The sequence below is a fragment of the Bubalus bubalis genome, chromosome 18 (genome assembly GCF_019923935.1).
Source record: "Bubalus bubalis isolate 160015118507 breed Murrah chromosome 18, NDDB_SH_1, whole genome shotgun sequence".
Classification (NCBI taxonomy): Eukaryota; Metazoa; Chordata; class Mammalia; order Artiodactyla; family Bovidae; genus Bubalus; species Bubalus bubalis.
Window position 1 is genome coordinate 50,351,482 of NC_059174.1, and position 19,414 is coordinate 50,370,895.

Genomic DNA, 19,414 nt, shown 5'->3' on the forward strand with positions numbered 1-19,414 from the left:
CCGGGTTCTACTCTCTTACCCCTCCCCCACGTGGTTGTTGCTGCTGGTAGCTGGGAGTAGGGAAGTTTGCGGGGGGAGGGAAGGAGAATAAGTGATGTCACCTTTCCCCCGTTTGATTGGCCGCCGGCTGGCCGCGACTACAACCAATCAACAGTCTCAGAAAGTCTGGCGCGGCCCCGCGGAAAGCCCTGTTGCCATCGGGAGGGTAGAGAACTAGCACTTGTGTGGTGGCGCGCGCTGCGGAGTAGTCTCCGCGCGTGGCCTGGGGCTTGGTGACCCTGGGGACAGGCCACCTTCCCCAAGACTTTGACATTTAGGGCAGCTCAGTTTTCTGATAGCCCCCCTGGGCGTAGGGTGAGAGGAAGGCTTGAGATGGGGAAATACAGCACTTCATGGAGCATCACACTGCATTCCGTGAAGAGCTTACACTTTGTAGGTGTTCACACCTGGTGGGGGGGGGGGGGTCACACTGGTGTTGGGAGGAGAGGGATATGCCCTGTTGGTAGTAGATTCCTGCTGCCCAGATGCGGGGTTCACACCAGGTGTGAAGAAAATGCACCCAGACTATTGCAGGGCTGTATGCCTGTAACATTCACACTACAAGTGAGAGAGTATATTGTGACATGGTCAGTTCACTTTGAGCTATAAGGAAATATCAGTTGTCCAATGGGATTCACTGAATATGAAGGAGATTGACATTATCCATGAGATTCACATTATCAACTGTCCACAGATTTGCCTTGAGAGTGGCACAAATTTCACTGTCTGCAAGAAGTTCACACTGGGAAAGAAGCTTACACTATTTCTTATGCTATTACATTACAGGGTTTCCCATGTGGCTCAGTGGTAAAGAATCCACCTGCCAATGCAGGAGATGTGAGTTCAGTCCCTGGGTCAGGAAGATGCCCTGGAGAAGGGAATGGCAACCCACTCCGGTATTCTTGGAACATCCCATGAACAGAGGAGCCTGACGGGCTACAGTCCATGGAGCTGCAAAGAGTCGGAGGCAGCTTAGCAACTGAGCACACTATATTATGTTATGACTTATACTACCTTATACCGTCATATTATTACTGCTATTTTAATATCATTCCAAAAGAGAGTTTGCACTTCCATATTGAGTGGGCCCATACTGAGTAGTCCCATATTGAGTGGGCCCTGAGTTGAGGGAAGTTTTACAGAGCTGTTTATACTGTACCCATAGGGTAGACATTAGTTCAGTTTAGTCGCTCAGTCATGTCCGACTCTTTGCAATGCCATGAACCGCAGCATGCCAGGCTTCCCTGCCCATCACCAACTCCCGGAGTGCACCCAAACCCATGTCCATTGAGTTGGTGATGGCATTCAACCATCTCATCCTCTGTTGTCCCCTTCTCCTCCTGCCCTCAAATCTTTCCCAGCATCAGGGTCTTTTCAAATGAGTCAACTCTTCACATCAGGTGGCCAAAGTATTGGAGTTTCAGCTTCAGCATCGGTCCTTCCAATGAACACCCAGGACTGGTCTCCTTTAGGATGGACTGGTTGGATTTCCTTGCAGTCCAAGGGACTCTCAAGAGTCTTCTCCAACACCACAGTTCAAAAGCATCAATTCTTCGGCACTCAGCTTTCTTTATAGTCCAACTCTCACATCCATACATGACCACTGGAAAAATGATAGCCGTGAGTAGACCGACCTTTGTTGACAAAGTAATGTCTCTGCTTTTTAATATGCTGTCTAGGTTGGTCATAACCCTCCTTCCAAGGAGTAAGCGTCTTTTAATTTCATGGCTGCAATCATCATCTGCAGTGATTTTGGAGCCCAGAAAAATAAAGTCAGCCACTGTTTCCACTGTTTCCCCATCTATTTGCCATGAAATGATGGGACCGGATGCCATGATATTAGTTTTCTGAATGTTGAGCTTTAAGCCAACTTTTTCACTCTCCTCTTTCACTTTCATTAAGAGGCTCTTTAGTTCTTCACTTTCTGCCATAAGGGTGGTGTCATCTGCATCTCTGAGTATGGGTGGGTCTGAACAAACTTACACTCATCAGAAAGTTCCCACAGCCCATTTAGGTAGACCCTTGGAAAATCGTTCGTGCTGTCCCACAGGGGTTCACAGCAGCCACAGAAGGTTCCCCATGCTTAGTGATGTTCACTGTCTGTGTTAACTTTGTCACAGATATGAAAGAGATTAAGTATACTGTCCATGGGGAGGTGCGTATTGGGCCAAAGTTCACATAGCCCATGGGAGCTTACATGGTGTTGGGGAGGGGAGGATTTCCATTGACTGGGATGGCGTTTCACGCTCCACAATCAGTCTGCATCAGGCATGAGGGAGAATTAGACTCAATGAGATCTGCAGTCTCCACAAAGAAATTCACCCTGCCTAGGGAGCACAGTGCTACAGTGACAGGGGTTCTCTCCTGCCCAGGCTTCCCAGGTGGCTCGGTGGTGAAGAACCAGTGTTTGTCTCGCAGGAGACAAACATTCCATCCCTGGGTCAGGAAGATCCCCTGGAAAGAAGGAAGGAAATGACAATCCACTCCAGTATTCTTGCTGGGAAAATTCCATGGACGGAGGAGCTTAGTGGGCTACAGCCCATGGGGTCACAAAGAGCTGGACAGGACTCAGCGACTGCGTAACAACATCAACTGTCTGTTCAAGATTGTCTCTGAGTGTGGTGTGTTTTTAATGTCCACAGAGGAACCTCCACTGCTTATTCTGGTTACACCATGCATAGAGGAGACCCGTCTGTGACATTCACACAGTCCAAGGCCTATTTCACATGTCCCTGGAAGAATTACATAAAATGTAGTTAACTTAGTTACACAGTTCATCAAAATTCCACTGTCCTGTGGAGTTGGGGGAAGTGGTGCTACAGGAAGTGGGATAACACAGGCTTAGCCAGGTTGCTCAGGGTGGAACCGAGCTGGGCTTCTTCCCAGCTGTATGACCTTGGGCAAGTCATGAACCCCTTGTGCCTCAGTGTCTACATCTGTTACAGGATAATTTTTTTCCAGTCCTATGGCATAAGGTTGCTGCTGCTGGTGCTGCTGCTAAGTCGCTTCAGTCGTGTCCGACTCTGTGCAACCCCATAGACGGCAGCCCACCAGGCTCCCTCGTCCCTGGGATTCTCCAGGCCAGAACACTGGAGTGGGTTGCCATTTCCTTCTTCAATGTGTGAAAGTGAAAAGTGGAAGTGAAGTCGCTCAGTCGTGTCCGACTCTTCGCGACCCCATGGACTGCAGCCTACCAGGCTGCTCCATCCATGGGATTTTCCAGGCAAGGGTACTGGAGTGGGGTGCCATTGCCTTCTCTGATAAGGTTGCTACGGAAATGTAAAGAATTAAGATGTGCAAAGCTGAAACTAAAACCTGATATAGCCAAATAAATAAATATTTTTTTTAAAAAAGGATGTGCAAAATATTTTTTTGTCTGCTCATGTCTTTTGAGGGTAAATCCTCAGAAATGTCAAGTATTGGACTTCCCTGGTGGTGCAGTGGGTAAGGATCCACCTGCCAATGCAGGGGACGTGGAATCAATGCCTGGTCCGGGAAGATTTCATATGTTGGGAGATTCCGCAGGCTGTGGAGTGCCACAGTTATTGAGCCATGTGCTGCATCTCCTGAAGCCCGCGGGCTTAGGACCTGTGCTGCACCGCCACAGGAGAAGCCACCGCAGTGAGAAGCCTGTACCTCACATGGAAGAGTAGCTCCTGCTCACAGCAACCGGAGAAAGCCTGTGCCCAGCAATGAAGACCCAGCCCAACCAAATAAAATTAATTTTAAACATATTAACCACTGTGGTGATTAGTCTTATTCAGAAGGAACTTATCACCACCTGAAGAGTTTATGTTGTCACAGCCTTACTGGTGACCTTGTCCATAGTTTGTGCGTGTTGTGGAGCTGTGGTAGTGCTTTCTGAAAGAATTCCAGGGTGCAACGTACCTGTGGGGCATTTATCAGTCCATCAGGAGGCATTACAGTCTAGTGCTTGAGGTCCCTTTGTAACGATTTTTAGCTGTGTAGTCTTGGGCCTGGAACCTCTCTCAAGTCTCACTCTCCTAATCTGAAAAATGGGAATCATTCAAGTATCTATCTCATTAAGTTGAGCTGAGGATGAAACGAGATGGTGAGTCTAGGGCCTTGCGTATAATAAGTGCTCAGTAAATGGGAGCAGTGATTTTTATGTGCTCTGTCCTGCACTAGACTCTGGGAATCCCTGCTTTTCAGGAATTCACTGGGGGACTTCCCTGGTGGTTCAGTGGCTAAGACTCCATGCTTCCAATGTAGGGGGCCCACGGTTCAGTCCCTGATCTGGGTACTAGATCCCACATGTGCATCCTGCCCCTAAACATTTCACGTGCTACAACTAAAAAAAGATCCCACGTGCTGCAGCTAAGACTGGTGCAGCCAAATAAATTTTTTAAAAGAATTCATCATTTCTTGGCCTTTATTTAAGGCCTATTCTCGGTGATGGGTTACACCACACCTTAGGGAGTCATACTGTTAACACAAGTCATAACACCTTGTGTTGAAGGAGAGTTGGGTAAATTTCATTGGAGAGTTAAGGCTTTCAGGCTTGGGAGGATATGTGAAGTTGTATGAAAATTACACGGGTTTCCAAGGGGGTGCAGGTATAAAGAATCCACCTGCCAATGCAGGAGATGCAAGAGACATGGGTTCGATCCCTATGTTGGGAAGATCCCCTGGAAGAGGAAATGGCAACTCCAATATCCTTGCCTGGAGAACCCCATGGACAGATAAACCTGGTGGCTATAGTCCATCGGGGTCACAAAGAGTCAGAAACGACTGAGCAACTGAGCACATGCGCACACACATGAAAATTACAAAAGCCCAGAGGGGTTTTAAAATGTTAATAGTCTTTCAACTTTATTGAATTTTTTAAAAGAACTATTATCAGTTAGATTTAAGTCCAGACACAAGCAATAGAAATCCAAACAACAGTGGCTTAAACAAAACAGGTGTTTTTCTCTTTCCTCTGAAGAGATTGAATCACATTAGGCTGTCTTTTCAGTCACACTTAGTTCTTCTACCTCAGTGGCTGCTGAAGCTCTTGCTGTTGGCTCCAAGTTCCAAGCAGGGATATAGGATGTAGGGGGTTGACACTGAGTCTTTTAACAGCTTTTGTGGAAGCCCCACTCTATCCATATGTCTTATATCTTATTTGCCAGATGTATTCGACCACCTCTATTTGAGCCCAGAGGGTTTGAATGGAATAGGCAGTTTCCACCTGTCTGTGGGAGAGGGTTACATTATCCATGACTTGGTGAGACTGACAGTGACGGGACTTCCCTGGTGGTTCAGTGGCTAAGATTTTGGTGTTCCCAGTGCAGGGGACCATATTCAGTCCCTGGCCAGGGAAGTAGATCCTGTATGCTGCAACTAAAGATCTCACATACCTCAACGAAGATCAAAAATTCCACAGGCTACAACTAAGACCCCGCAGAGCCAGATACAAAAATATGTTCTAAAAACCTGCAGTGATATTGCACCTGTTGGCTGTGCGTTAGTCACTCAGTCACGTCTGACTCTTTGCCACCCCATGGGCTCCCCACCGGGCTCCTCTGTCCTTGCGATTTTCCAGGCAAGAATACTGGAACGGGCAGCCACCAGGGTTGAGGCTACACTGTCCACAGAGTGGTTCGCCTGAGCTGTGGCAGTGTCCACATGGGGACACGTGGTAGGTTACCCTGCCTGAGGCCATACTATGGGGCCACGCTGTTCACATGAAGACTCCTGCTGCTGCTTGAGGTGACCCTGTTTACATGCTTACCTGCACCATACATGTGAGGTTTACCCCAGGGTGGGAATTGACCCTAGCGCTGGAGGCATTTACACCATGTTAAGCAGGTGATGCTGCCTCTGTGGCAGCGCACACTGAAGAGGGAACAAGTCATTTGTCCGGAGAACACCATCCGTATTTATTTGCTATTTATTTGTTTTCTCACCATCTGTACGGGGCTCATACTGTTTATGAGGGTTACACTACCTCCGTGGGGTTTATAGTATTTATGTGGGTTGCCCTGCTATATGGGTCCAGCCGGTTTACAAAGTTTGAATGGAGCTGTTCAAATGGAGCTCGGATCACTTTATGAAGGTGAGCATATCTGGACAAGGCTAAAAAGGGCCATGCTGTTTAAACTGAAGTTCATACTGTTTTTGAGAATTACAATGTTTATTGGGGCTCTACACTGTCCATGCAATCGTACTGTATATGGGCTTTACATCCGTCACAGACACTCTGTATGGGTTCTGACTGTCACCTTATCCCAGCTGTTTTCAGACTCAGTTCACTTCAGCAAGTACATATTACCAGCCTACTCTATGACTACAGCCTACGCTATCTATGGCTACAGCCTACTCTTTAACGGTGACCACAGCCATGAAATTAACAGACGCTTACTCCTCAGAAGGAAAGCTATGACAAGCCAAGACAGTGTATTAAAAAGCAGAGACATCACTTTGCCGACAAAGGTCTGTACAGTTAAAGCTATGATTTTTCCAATAGTCATGTATACATGTGAGAGTTGGATCATAAAGAAGGCTGAGCGCCGAAGATTTGATGCTTTTGAATTGTGGTGTTGGAGGAGACTGTTGAGAGTCCCTTGGACTGCAAGGAGATCCAACCAGTCCATTCTAAAGGAAATCAATTCTGAATATTCATTGGAAGGACTGATGCTGAAGCTGGAGAGCTAACACTTTGGCCAGGTGATGCGAAGAGCTGACTGATTGGAAAAGACCCTGATGCTGGGAAAGACTGAAGGCAGGAGGAGAAGGGGACGACAGAGGATGAGATGGTTAGACAGCATCACCAACTCAATGGACATGAATTTAAGCAAACTCCAGGACACAGTAGATGACAGAGGAGCCTGACCTGCTAGTCTATGAGGTCAAAAAGAGTTGGACATGACTTGGCGACTGAACAACAGCTCTATGACAGACCCTGGTCTAGGCACTGGCTTAAGACTTCGTGCTTCCCATGCAGGGGGGTGGGCGTTGATCCCTGGTGGGGGAAATAAGATCTCACATGCTGGATGGCACAGCAAAAAAATAAAAGGAACCCATGGGGTCTAGGAAGGGGCCTCCAATATAATAGTGGTCAGGGACTTCCCTGGCAGTCTAGTGGTTGAGAATCCATGCTTCCACTGCAGGGGGAGTGGGTTCAATCCCTTGTGGGAGAACTGAGATCTTGCATGCCACACAGTCTGGCCAAAGTATATAGACATAAGTATAGGTATATATCTGGGTTTCCCAGGTGGCGCTAGTGGTAAAGAATCTGTCTGCTAGAGCAGAAGATGCAAGAGGTGCAGATTCAATCCCTGGGTCAGGAAGATCCTCTGGAGTAGGAAGTGGCAACACACTTCAGTTTCCAGGCAACTTTTGCCTGGAAAAATCCCATGGACAGAGGAGCTTCGTGGGCCACAATCCATGGGGTCGCAGAATCGGACACAACTGAGTGCACACACACAGATAGTTATATATCTACATAGTGGTCAGGCATAGTATTGGGAAGATGGTGTGTGTTTTTTAATATTTTTAGTTTTATTTTAAAATTTTTGGCCATGCTGCGTGACTTGCAGGATCTTAGTTCCCTGACTCACCCTCAGCAGTAAAAGCTCAGAGTCCTAAACACTGGACCAAACTCTTGAGAAGGTGGTTTTGGCGCAGAAACCTAAAGGGAATGAGGGACAGAGCTATGCAGACTTCTGGTGGAAAAGCCTTCAAGGCAGATAGAATAGCATGGGCAAAAGCCCTGAGGGAGGAATACGCCTGGCAAATTCAAGAAATAGCAAAGAGGCTGGAATGCACTTGGAGGAAAAATGAAGTGGGGAAGGTGGGAAGTGAGGTCAGGAGGGAAAAAGGGCATTGCAGGCAAGGAGTTGTTAAAGCCTCCCAGGGAGTGGAGGGGCTGATGGAGGGTTTGGGGCAGAGAAGGGATGTCATTTGGTTGACTGGAGCACTTCTACCTGCCAGTGGAGCACAGACTATGGGGACAAGGCAGCAAGGAGTCCAGTGAGGAGTCATCAGACCAGGGTGGTGGTGGGGGATGTGTGTGTGGGGAGGGTGACTGAGTCTGAAAAAGCTGAAGGAAGACCTGATGGGAGGAGTTCCCTTCAAACTGGATGTCAGAGAAGAGAAAGGAGTCAAGGATGACTCCGAGGTATTCTACCTGTGCAACCAGGAAAATGGTGCTGCAATTTCCAGAGATGGGGAAGATTGGGGGTGAGGTCACTTTGGGGGAGCTCTAAGAGACCTTTTTTACTTGAGAAATCTAAATGGAGATACCAGTGAGGTGGTTCAATGTGTGAGATTGGAGTTTGGGGTAGAGTCCTGAGATGGAGACAGAAATTTGGGTGTAATCAGCATAGTATATGGTGTATAAAATCATGGGCCTGGTGGAGTTGTCAAAGGAATGTGTGTAGATGGAGAAGAGAAGAGGACCTAGGACTGAGTCCTCGAATCCTTCAGCATTTCAAATCAGAGAGACCAGCAAGGGTGATAATCTAATGGGGTTACATTTTCTGTTTGGCAATGGTTACACAGTTTAGGTGGCTTCAGTCTCTAAATCAGGGGTCTCCTACCTCAGGGATCTAATGCCTGATGATCTAGGAGCTGATGTAATAATCACAGAAAAAAGTGCCCAATAAATGTAATGCGCTTTAATCATTCAGAAACCACCTCCTTCTCCCCCATCCATGGAAAAAATTGTCTTCCATGAAACCCATCCCTGATGCCAAAAGGGTTGGGGACCGTTGCTCTGAACAGTGTGGGTGGGTCCCGCTATTTCTAAGGGAATGGCAATGTTCTTAGGGTAGTAGTGGTTCGTCACTGTTCATAGGGGTGATGGGCTGGCGATGTTTATGATTTTTATTGTCCACACAGTCTCCTTTCTAGGCGTGACTCTGTGAAGAGTTGTGACTTCTGTAGGCGTAGGTTCTGTAGGTTCTGTCCATGCCTTTGCCTGACAACAATAGGGTAACTGTTTTATCTGTGTCAGGACAGTAAACTGGAACAAGAACTACTAGGGCCATGGGAGTCGGGGGGTCTCCTCACTGTCCAGACAGAGGTGTTTTCTCCACGGAGTGTTATACTGTTCATCCCAGGCACCTCTGAGATCTGGGAGAGGCTGTGCTTTTTACTAGCCTCAGGGGCATTTGTGAAGGCTTTCTGGGGAGAGTGGGGGGGGGTGTTGGATCCTTGCCCACTGGAGTTCACATGGTCTTGGTTGCATAGTATGTCTTCAAGGATTGACCAGCGGTGAGAGTTCTCATCACAAGTTCACAACCTCTGGGTGTTTCACACAGTAATTGTGGGGTTCACCGTTCCTGGGGGTGGTTTCCAGTGTTCACAAGGCAACTGAACTGTCCAACACAGTCCACACTTCCATGGTACAGTCATGTTATAGTATCTGTGGACATGTCATTTTCACCAGCGGTTCCCATTCTCTGTGGATGGTTGAAAGTCTCCCCTGAGGCACGCCCACCAATCCATGACTGTTTCACAGAAACTGTGGGATTGAATTATCCAGCTGAGTCAGGGTAGAAGTCTGCCATTAACAGGCAATTTCACTGTCCATGCTTGTGTGTTTGCTGCCTACAGTTGGAATCTCTAGGCTTACATTGTCCACAGGTTATGCCGCTCACTTCTGCTAATAATCACGAGTATTTATTGCCTACTTATCTCAAATCTCTGATTTCTCATAACAACCTAATCATTAATATCCCCATTTTACACATGATGAAGCTGAGGTTTAAAAAGATCAATTCACTTGCTCTATACAATCTCACTCACATACAGGAAATAGCAGTTTGGGTTGCCACCCTGGTCTCCGTCTTCTGATGGGAGTAGAGAGGTCTCTGAGGCTGTAGTATGGATCCATTATCTTTTAAACTTGGCATCATCTTTTTTTGAGGGGTGGGGCAGTAAAAGACATAATAAACTATACTGGTTAAGGGTGGTGGTTTTGAATTGGATAGATTGGATTTGAATCCTGGCTCTGACAGTTTCTGAGCCTTGCTTTATTAATCTGTAAATGGGGCTAACAATAGGAATTCCCTTCTTTGGGGTTTTGTGAGGCTTCAGTGAGAAGCTGTCCCGACAACGCTTGGCCCAGCGCCGGGCACATCGTGAGCGCTAGCAGTTCGGGAGCTGTTATGATAACAGTGATGATGGTTATTATTGCTGGACCACACTGCTCCCAGAGGGTTACAATATCCGTGGGGGAGCTGCACTGTCCGTAGGCAAGGTTACATAATTCCCCAAGGGGGAGCTGCTTCCTGGGAGGCCCTGGTCTCCCCGAGGAAGAGGCATGAGACTTCTTCTGAGGCACTGCTTAGGGACTGCCCTAAGGCCTCTAGGAACACACCAAAGGAGGGTGGGCTTGAAGCCCTAAGCACCCAGAGCCTAACCCTTCAGGCCTTTCTTCTCTGTGGCCTGTTCACTTCTCCCTATCTTCCTGGTTTCACTCTCTCTGAGCATCTCCTCCCCACCCCCCTTTCCTCTCCTTTGGTACCTCAGAGTCTTTTCTGAGATTGTTTCCAGGATCAGCCTGTGAATATAACTGCTATTTGCCCTCTACTGTTGGCCATCTGATCATTGCTGATTTCCTGTTTCCCAAAGCCTCAGGCTCCATCCATTCCTCCCAGCTGCAGAGAAGAGACTTAACACATCCCTACGCACTGGCCTTCATCCTTAAGCCCTGCCTTCCTCTCTCCTGGCGACCCCCTAGTGTCCCTCGGGAGCACATTTGTTCAGACTTTGGTCACCCCCTCGCATCCTGGCTCCGCCCCCGGAACCCCCCTGCCCTGGAGGTGGAAGTGGGGGTACCTCCGGCGCCGGCCGTGTTCCCAAGACAGCTGCAGTCTGCGGATGGGGGGGCGGCTCTTGCGTGCTTTCTCTCTGGTCACTTCCTCCCCAGATGGGACTGGGGCTATCTGGAAGGCCAAGACCCTATCCCTGGAGGAGCGGAGGAGGCAGCCGCCTCCCCATTTCCGACGCTGGGAAATGCTTCCCACCCATTCCACCCCACCCCTGGACAGCTGCCCCGAGTCAGGCTCAGGGTTGGGGGGGGGGGGGCGGCGCATGGTAAGGCCAGCCTGGGAAATGCTGTGGTCTGGATCATCCTCCGAGGTCTTGACCCAACCCCCACCCCCCCCTCCAGCTCCTGCAGAGAAAGTTCTGCCTCTTTCGAAAAGGTCCATACTCCTCACAGAAGTTTCTGACACTCATCATAAGGTATCCCCCAAACCCTCTTACAGGCTTCCAAAGAAAATGTGGACCCCGAAGTGGGAAGGAGAGGAGGAGGAGGGGCGGCAAGTCGCGGATCCTGAGGACTTAAAGTTATCTTCAGACTTGGAGCCTCAGAGAAAGGTCATGACCCCCAGGACCCCATCCTATCCCAGCCCCTCCTTCTCTCCTCCCCCGTCACGCGGCCCCTTTAAGCCTAGTGCCGGCCGGTCCTCAGTGGCAGCGCGCCGGCGAGTGTGTGTGTGTGTGTGTGTGTGTGTGCGCGCGCGCGCGCGCGCGTGTGTATGTATGTGTGCCTGTGTGTGTCTGTGTGAGTGCGCGGGGAGGGGGCGGGCACAGTGTCTCCATGGCGACGCGGCGGTGACGTCGCCGGCCGGGGGGCGTGGGCGTCCCGGCCCCGGAGTGCGATATTAACCCGGGAGGCGGCGGCGGGGAGGGGAGAGGCTCTGAGAGGCGAGGCCGGGTGAATCGGCGAGGGCGGCCCGACGTGCTCGGGACGGGACGGGGCAGCGCGGGCGCCGGGAGCTGCGGCCCGGAGTCGGGGCGCCTCGCCCCGGGCCCCCCAGCATGAAGACCCCGGCGGACACAGGTGGGGGCGGGGGCAGCACGTGTGGGGGAGACTTGTTGCCCCGGGAAACCAGGCGGAGAAACTTTGGGGGGGCTGAAGGGTTCTGGGGGAGCCCGAGTGTTCCCCAGTTGCGGGGGACCCCCCAAGCACTCGAGACCTGTTGCTTCTTGCGGTGCGAGCGGGGGTGTGCACCGAGCCCCCAATTCCTGGTTCTGGGCGCAGTGGTTGGGTGCTGCGAGTCCTGGTTCTTTCCTTGCCTGGACCCCAAAACCTGGGCTCTCCCTGACACCCGGGATCACGGGGGTGGCTGGGTTCCTCCCAGCCGCTCTGTCACGTTGCACTCTGGGGGCCGGGACGTGTGCGGGGTGTGTGTGTGGGGGGGCGCTGTCCACAGGGCCCGCTATTCCCGGTTCCGCGCTGCACGGTCCGGCCCGTGACCTTCACCGCGATGCGTGCCCCGCACCGGCTTAGAGGGGGATACGGGATGGCCTCTAGGAGGAGGGCGTGAGTGGGGAGCCCGGGAGTCGGGGTCCGGGCTGCGCCGCCCCTCCCCCGCCCGTCTCCGCCGGCTCCTCGCTCCCCCGCCCGCGCCGAGTCGCAAAGTTCCAAAGCGCAGCCCGAACGTTCGAAAAAGGAACTTTTTGTTTCCGACCTTAGAACGCGCGGCTTTAAGGTCGCTCCGGAGAAACCTGGGAACCCTCCTCCCTCGCCGCCGGGGACCTGGGGTTGAGGAGGGTGGGGAAGGTGGGGGGGACGCGGAGGCTCCCCCCCTCGTTCCTCCTCCCTCATCCAGCTCTTCTCTTTCAACCGGCCGTCTCTTCCCTCCGCCCCCCTCTTCCCCGCCAACTTGCTCCTCCTTAAGGGAACCAAGGTTCCCCTCCCCCCCCTCGGTCGGCGGGCGGGGGGCAGCAGGATTAACCCCCCCTCCCTCTCGGACTTTCCCCCTTCCCCTCCCCCGCCGCCCCCGGGCTCTCTCAGGCTGGACTTTGCGCCTGGGCGCGCTGGGGGAGGGGTCCCAGCCGCCCCCTGCCCGTCTACCCCGTCGGAATCCGGCCCGGGGCGGGGACGGGGGAGGGGGAAGGGGGCCGGGCGCCGCTGTTCAAACTTGTTTCCTTCCCCCGGCGGCGGCCGCGGCTACGGCTCCTGTGTGCGGGTGTGTGCCCCGACCGGCCCACCCACCCCGCCCCCCCTCGCTGGGCGGGTGGGGGCGGCTCTTAAAGGGCTCCGAGCCGGGCTCCGGCGCCTGGGGATCGGGGGCCGAGGAGGGGGCTGGGTGTGGGCAGGGGCTCGGAGTGCTGTAGGGTCAGTCACGTGCGTCCCACATACTCTCTGGCTCCTAAAGGCTCCAAGGCCGCTGCGCCTCGGAGGCAGCCGGAGACTCCCCTCGCTGGAGAAGGGGGCCGAGGGACCCAGACAACCCCGCCTCGTCTTCGATCCCTGCTATGGGCCTTCTCCTGGTGGGACCGGCTGGGCCGCTCCCCCATCCCAGTCTTGGGGCCGCGCCGTGTGTGGGTTCTCTGGCTGGGGGAAGGGGCGGGAGCCTTTTCTGGCCTCCCGATGGGTCCATGGGTCCATCTGCCTCCTGGCTGGCCGCTGCGCGCCCCTCCATCCGATCCTCTATCCCGGCCCCACTCTCCTCTGCCGCGGCTGTTTCCCACTTCCTGTTTTCTTCCCGGCCCTGGCGCCACCGAGGGCTGCCTGGAGTGGGGGAGGTGGTGGGGCCCCCCAGGAGGCCGGCGTGTTCTTCCTCTACCACTGCCCCTCCCTTCCGACCCCCATAGCCCTTTTGAAAAAAGTTTGGGCAGTTAAGGTGAATTTGAGGGGTGCCCGAGAATTCTGCACCCCCCCACCCCACCCCCCTCCGCCCCAGGTTTCCATAGTCTGTCTGGGAGATTCCCTACCCTGCCTGTGTGGGATCCAGGTGTGTCTTCTGGGACCCCGCCATCCCAGCCCTTCCTGTCTGCTGCCTCTTCTCCACCCTGTCTGGCAATGTCCTCAGTTCTTCTCTCTGTCAGCTGCTCTGTCTCTGCCTCACTGTCCCCCCCGTGCTCCAGAGGTCCAGCATCCCCAGGCTTTCTTGGTGTAGGCCGGGTGGTTCCCTGTTTTAAGCACGTGGACTCATACACAACACACACTCACACATGCTCCCCTTGCCCGTGCCTGGCTCCTGGCTCCAAAGCCTGGGGAACAGAGCCCCATTGAGACACCCTGACGTCACCCCCCATCTTCCTTCTCCCCCCAAAGCTGGGAACAGGCCCTCATGTATGCTGTGTCCGATGAGGAAAGCTGGCTTTGGGGTTGGCCTGGGAATGGGGAGGGTCCCTGCCATGAGTGGGAGCCAGGGTCCTGGCCCCGGAGCAAGGTTGTTCAGGGAGGGGGCTTAACTAAGGGGGCCTGGGTCAGCCCCCGAAATGCAGCTTGAGGCCTTTCCAGAGCCCCCCACCTCCCTTCTGAGTTCCCTTTGTGTTGCATGTAGTCTCTCTCACTCCTTCTCTTCTGCAAAGTTTATTTTTAGCCTCCTGCTCCCCCGCTCCCAGGACTGTCGCTGCACACACGTTGCCTGGTTACCGGGACAAGGAGGCTGGGGCGGGTGGGCTGGGAAGGGTGGCTTTAATTTTGGGGGGAGGGTGAAAATCAGTACACCCTCCCAACCCTAGACTGATGTCTCAGGGGCTTCGGCCCCCACCCCGAGTCCAAGAGCCAAATTGGGGCTTGTTGGTGGGGGTGGGAGCGTGAAGCTTGGTGCCATGAAGGGAGACAGGAGTTTTTTGGAGAAGGTTGGCGGGTACATGAAGCGGGCGGTCTCTTGCATTCCCAAGAGCCTCTGGGCCCTGAACAAGACTGTTGGACCTGGTTCTCTAGCAGGGTGAGGATCAAGGGGTGAACACCTGGATTCCCAAGAGAGGGATGGGGCTGTGGATGTTGGGGTCCGTGGAACGTGCTGTCAGGGGCTGTCACTTGTGAATGGAGCAGGAACTGCTGGTACAGGACCCTGGGTCTGTGACCAGCTGAGGTCATATGGTCATATCCCTGGAGCCCTGAGGGACTGACTGGAGGCTGGGATTTCTGAATGGGGCAGGGACCAGGTGGGGAATGCTGGCCATCCCAGTCTGCCCAAGGCCAGGGATCAGGGATTAGAGTCAGCTCTGATTTAGAGGGAGTGGTCCCTTTGGGACCAGGAGCTGCTGATCCCCGGCGTCCCCATGGGGAAGGCTCCCTGTTGGATTCCAGACTTGGGGGGGGGGCTTTCAGGGAGGTTCCATGTTGCCTCAGTTTGGGTTGGTACCTGCTTCAGCTTGAGCCAGGGCCATGGGAAGAAGGCTGACCCTTGCAGCCTGACTGGGACTTGGGACCCGCCCATCCTTAGCTGTCCACCTTGGCCTTCTCCCTCTAGTGGCACCAGGGCTCCTCTCCTGCCTCCCCCTCTTCTTCTCTTCCTCCCTTTTCCCTCCTCCCACCCCTCCATTACCGGCTGCCTTGTGCTGAATTATTGATGGCCCCTGATTACCCGGGGGTTTGGGAAATGACAACAACCGCAGCCCCCCGAACTCCCCCCCTCAGGCTGCCCACCCCCTCTAGGGACCAACCAGCCCACCACCAACCTCTACCCAAGGTTAATGCTGGGGGCGGGTAGGTAGGTGGGCAGGGAAGAAGCTGAAGATGAGAAGGCAGAAGGGGGAACGGGTTGCAGCAAGCAATGCCTGTTCAGTGTTGAGGCCTTCCAGCCAGGTTGGGTCCATGTGCCCGGGTCTGGGTAGGGCAGTGTAGCACAGAGGGTCCCTGGCTTGATGGGGGGGCGCTCTCTCAGACAGTCTGGGTTTCACTCTCCAGGGAAGACAGAAGCCTCTGTGTGTGCAAGCGCTGACCTCATCGTCAACCAGCCACCCCACCCCTCCTGGTCCTTTTAAGAAAAAAAAAAAAAAACCTTCTCTTGGGGGCCTAGGGTGGGAGTAAGGGCTCCGGTAGGTCTTGGGAGGGAGACAGTGTATGTTTCTAGGAGGGGAACAGAGAAGTTTGGGGGGGTAGGGGCGTGGTAATGACTAACCCTGAATGGGAGTGAGGGTGGGCTGGGGGTGGCTAGCCCCAACCCGTCTGGCCACGTGTGCCCCTTCCTGCCCCTCCCCCACTGGCAGCCCTGCCCGCCGGCCTGGCTTGGTGCCTGGCCCCCTGGCACTGGCCCCGGGACCCGCCGCCGACGGTTTCCTGTTTCTCCCGGTGTCACTGGAGCAGGCTCCGGCTTCCCCTCCCCCCAGCTCCTGTCTAGCCCCCCTCACACACACAGACACACTGTCTCCCTCTAACCAGGTCTTGGCTTGGCAGAGGGGAGACGGGTTTCCCCATGGTAAGGGCGGGGCTAGGAGGTGGACCCTGGGATGGGCCCCAGGGCCCCGGACTTGGCGCCCTGACCCAGGGCAGGTCCCCTGCCTCCTGTCTCCAGGCTTTGCCTTCCCGGATTGGGCCTACAAGCCGGAGTCGTCCCCCGGCTCCAGGCAGATCCAGCTGTGGCACTTTATCCTGGAGCTGCTGCGGAAAGAGGAATACCAGGGTGTCATCGCCTGGCAGGGGGACTACGGGGAGTTCGTCATCAAGGACCCTGACGAGGTGGCTCGGCTCTGGGGGGTCCGCAAGTGCAAGCCCCAGATGAACTATGACAAGCTGAGCCGGGCTCTGCGGTGAGGAGGGCAGAGGCCCCGGGTCAGACGTGGACAGCCCCCCACACACACCGGTTGGGAGCCCCCTGGCCCGTGGGGGTAGACATTGGGTTTGACTTCTGGCTGTGCCACATGGTGGCTGTGTGACCTCAGGCCAAGTTCTCACCCCTCTGAGCCCACGTGTCATACTGAGGCGAGAACGTGGTCATGGATGTGGCCTGTAGTCTGGCCCCAGAACTAAGGGGAGAACTGGTCCCCCACCCTCTGGACCTTGATTCCTCTCGTGTGGCCCACGTTCTCAGTCACCCTTTGCGAGCAGCACTAATATGGGTCAAGGTTTGGGTTCTAGATTCGGGTCCCCTGTGACTGACCCTCCGGTGAAAGGTGTTTCTGCACCCCCAGCTATTACTACAACAAACGCATTCTGCACAAGACCAAGGGGAAACGGTTCACCTACAAGTTCAACTTCAACAAACTGGTGCTGGTTAATTACCCTTTCATCGACGTGGGCTTGGCTGGTGAGTACCAGGGCTGGTGGGTACGGCCTCAGAGGGAGAGCAGGGTCTACCCGAATGTCCAGGCGAGGCGGAATGGTGGGGGCCGGGGGAGGGGGGACCTTGACATCACGTCTTCCCTCTCCCGTCAGGGGGTGCGGTGCCCCAGAGCGCCCCGCCAGTGCCGACAGGCGGCAGCCACTTCCGCTTTCCTCCCTCGACACCCTCCGAGGTGCTGTCTCCCACCGAGGACCCCCGCTCACCGCCGGCCTGCTCTTCTTCATCGTCATCCCTCTTCTCGGCCGTGGTGGCCCGGCGCCTGGGCCGGGGCTCGGTCAGTGACTGTAGCGATGGCACGTCAGAGCTCGAAGAGCCCCTGGGAGAGGACCCCCGGGCCCGACCGCCTGGGCCCCCGGAGCTGGGTGCCTTCCGTGGGCCCCCGCTGGCCCGCCTGCCCCATGACCCTGGTGTCTTCCGTGTCTACCCCCGGCCCCGGGGTGGCCCTGAGCCCCTCAGCCCTTTCCCCGTGTCTCCTCTAGCCGGGCCTGGCTCCCTGCTGCCCCCGCAGCTCTCCCCGGCTCTGCCCATGACCCCGACCCACCTGGCCTACACCCCGTCCCCCACGCTGAGCCCCATGTACCCCGGTGGTGGCGGGGGCCCCAGCGGCTCTGGGGGAGGCTCCCACTTCTCCTTCAGCCCCGAGGACATGAAACGGTACCTGCAGGCCCACACCCAAAGCGTCTACAACTACCACCTCAGCCCCCGCGCCTTCCTGCACTACCCCGGGCTGGTGGTGCCACAGCCCCAGCGCCCCGACAAGTGCCCGCTGCCGCCCATGGCCCCCGAGACCCCACCGGTCCCCTCCTCGGCCTCGTCCTCCTCTTCCTCCTCTCCATTCAAGTTTAAGCTCCAGCCGCCCCCCCTGGGACGCCGGCAGCGGGCTGCTGGGGAGAAGGCCCCGGCGGGCGCTGACAAGGGTGGCGGCCTGGCCCTCAGCGGTGCAGGCGGGCTGGCCGAGGGTGCCGGGGCGTTGGCCCCGCCACCACCGCCACCGCAGATCAAGGTGGAACCGATCTCCGAAGGCGAGTCGGAGGAGGTGGAGGTGACTGACATCAGCGACGAGGACGAAGAAGACGGGGAGGTGTTCAAGACGCCTCGTGTGCCGCCTGCACCCCCAAAGCCCGACCCGGGCGAGGCGCCCGGGGTTGCCCAGTGCATGCCTCTCAAGCTGCGCTTTAAACGCCGCTGGAGTGAAGACTGTCGCCTCGAAGGGGGTGGGGGCCCTGCTGGGGGCCTTGAGGATGAGGGTGAGGACAAGAAGGTGCGTGGGGAGGGGCCTGGGGAGGCTGGGGGGCCCCTCACCCCAAGGCGGGTGAGTTCTGACCTCCAGCACGCTACAGCCCAGCTCTCTCTGGAGCATCGAGATTCCTGAGGGCTGTGGGCAGGGGACCCCCATTCCCCCCACCCCCCATGCCTCTTTTGCTGCCTTAACCCCCCCCCCCAATTCCCTGGAGGCGAGGGCAGCTTTTTAGTCTCACTCTGCCTCCTCCTCTTTCCTGTCCCCCATGTTTTGTATAAAACTTTTAATTTTTTTTTTTTTTTTTAATGGTGAGGGTGGGTGGGTGCCCAGGGGTGGGGCCATCCCCTGTCCCTGTGGGTTTCTAAGCTCCGGGCAAAGTGGTGGGGGTGGGAGGGAGGGGGGAGTTAAGGGGGCCACCTCCATTCTGGGGAATTTATATTTGAACTGAGGCTCCGGCCTCAAAGCCCAGGAACTTTTTTTATTACAATCGTTTAGGAAGTAAAGCCTGTCTCCCTCCCTGTTCTCTGCCTCCTGTACCGCTTTCCCTGACCGTCCCCGACTGTCCTCAGCCCCAACCCTGCCTTCCCCGCCCCTCCAGGGGCCGTGAGTGCCTGGGTTTCTCATAGCCCCACAGGGTTGCAGCAGAGGGAGGGACATTTTATGATGAACCAAAAATTCCGTGTTGGGGGGGGTGTTGGGGGCGGAGGAGGGTGAGGGGTGCCGCCCATAGGCCACAAATCTCTACAAGTGCCTGCTATCCCTCTCCTGGTCCCCACCCCAGTGCCAGTCCAACCCCTTCACCCCCGAGCTGCTCCTAGGACTTGCCCCATAGGCAGGCGGGTGGGGAAGGGGGTGCCCTGAAACCAAACTGGAAGCCCCCTCTGCCTCCCAGCTGGGGCCCCTGGGGTGGGGGTCTGTGGTCAAGCCTTATTCTGTATTGGGGATGGAGGGTGGGTGGGGAGGGAAGTCGGGGGCTGCTGGAGAATGTATTCAAAACAATAAAAACTTTGGACCTTTGGATGCAGTGATTGAGTGTTGCATGCAGCCACCTCAGGGCCACATCCTTGGCCCTGAGTGGATCCATGGCCAGAGGGCCTAACCCCATCTGAATGGGTTAAGTCCAGTCCTGGAAAATGAACTCCTGGCCTCG

At 55.1% G+C, this 19,414-nt stretch overlaps 1 protein-coding gene across 2 annotated transcripts; it reads left to right on the forward strand.

The window, feature by feature from the left end:
- Nucleotides 1-11,659: 11,659 nt before the first annotated feature.
- ERF (ETS2 repressor factor) lies at nucleotides 11,660-19,281 on the forward strand. Of its 2 annotated transcripts, none has more exons than XM_006041246.4 (4): nucleotides 11,660-11,839; nucleotides 16,257-16,491; nucleotides 16,873-16,988; nucleotides 17,117-19,281. In XM_006041246.4, the coding sequence occupies exons 1-4, from the start codon at nucleotides 11,818-11,820 to the stop codon at nucleotides 18,394-18,396; spliced, it is 1,653 nt and encodes a 550-aa protein (XP_006041308.1). In that variant the 5' UTR covers nucleotides 11,660-11,817; the 3' UTR covers nucleotides 18,397-19,281. The 2 variants fall into 2 exon arrangements, with proteins under 2 accessions (XP_006041308.1, XP_025124955.1); XM_025269170.3 differs by having other exon boundaries at nucleotides 11,686-11,839; nucleotides 16,235-16,491.
- The last annotated feature ends 133 nt before the right edge of the window (nucleotides 19,282-19,414 follow it).

Excerpts from the sequence above, each read along its gene's own strand:
- ERF (XM_006041246.4), top strand. The coding sequence starts at position 11,818 with ATGAAGACCCCGGCGGACACAG. Across the intron at positions 11,840-16,256 it reads GAAGACCCCGGCGGACACAG|GCTTTGCCTTCCCGGATTGG; the intron begins GTGGGGGCGGGG and ends TCCTGTCTCCAG. Across the intron at positions 16,989-17,116 it reads CATCGACGTGGGCTTGGCTG|GGGGTGCGGTGCCCCAGAGC; the intron begins GTGAGTACCAGG and ends CTCTCCCGTCAG.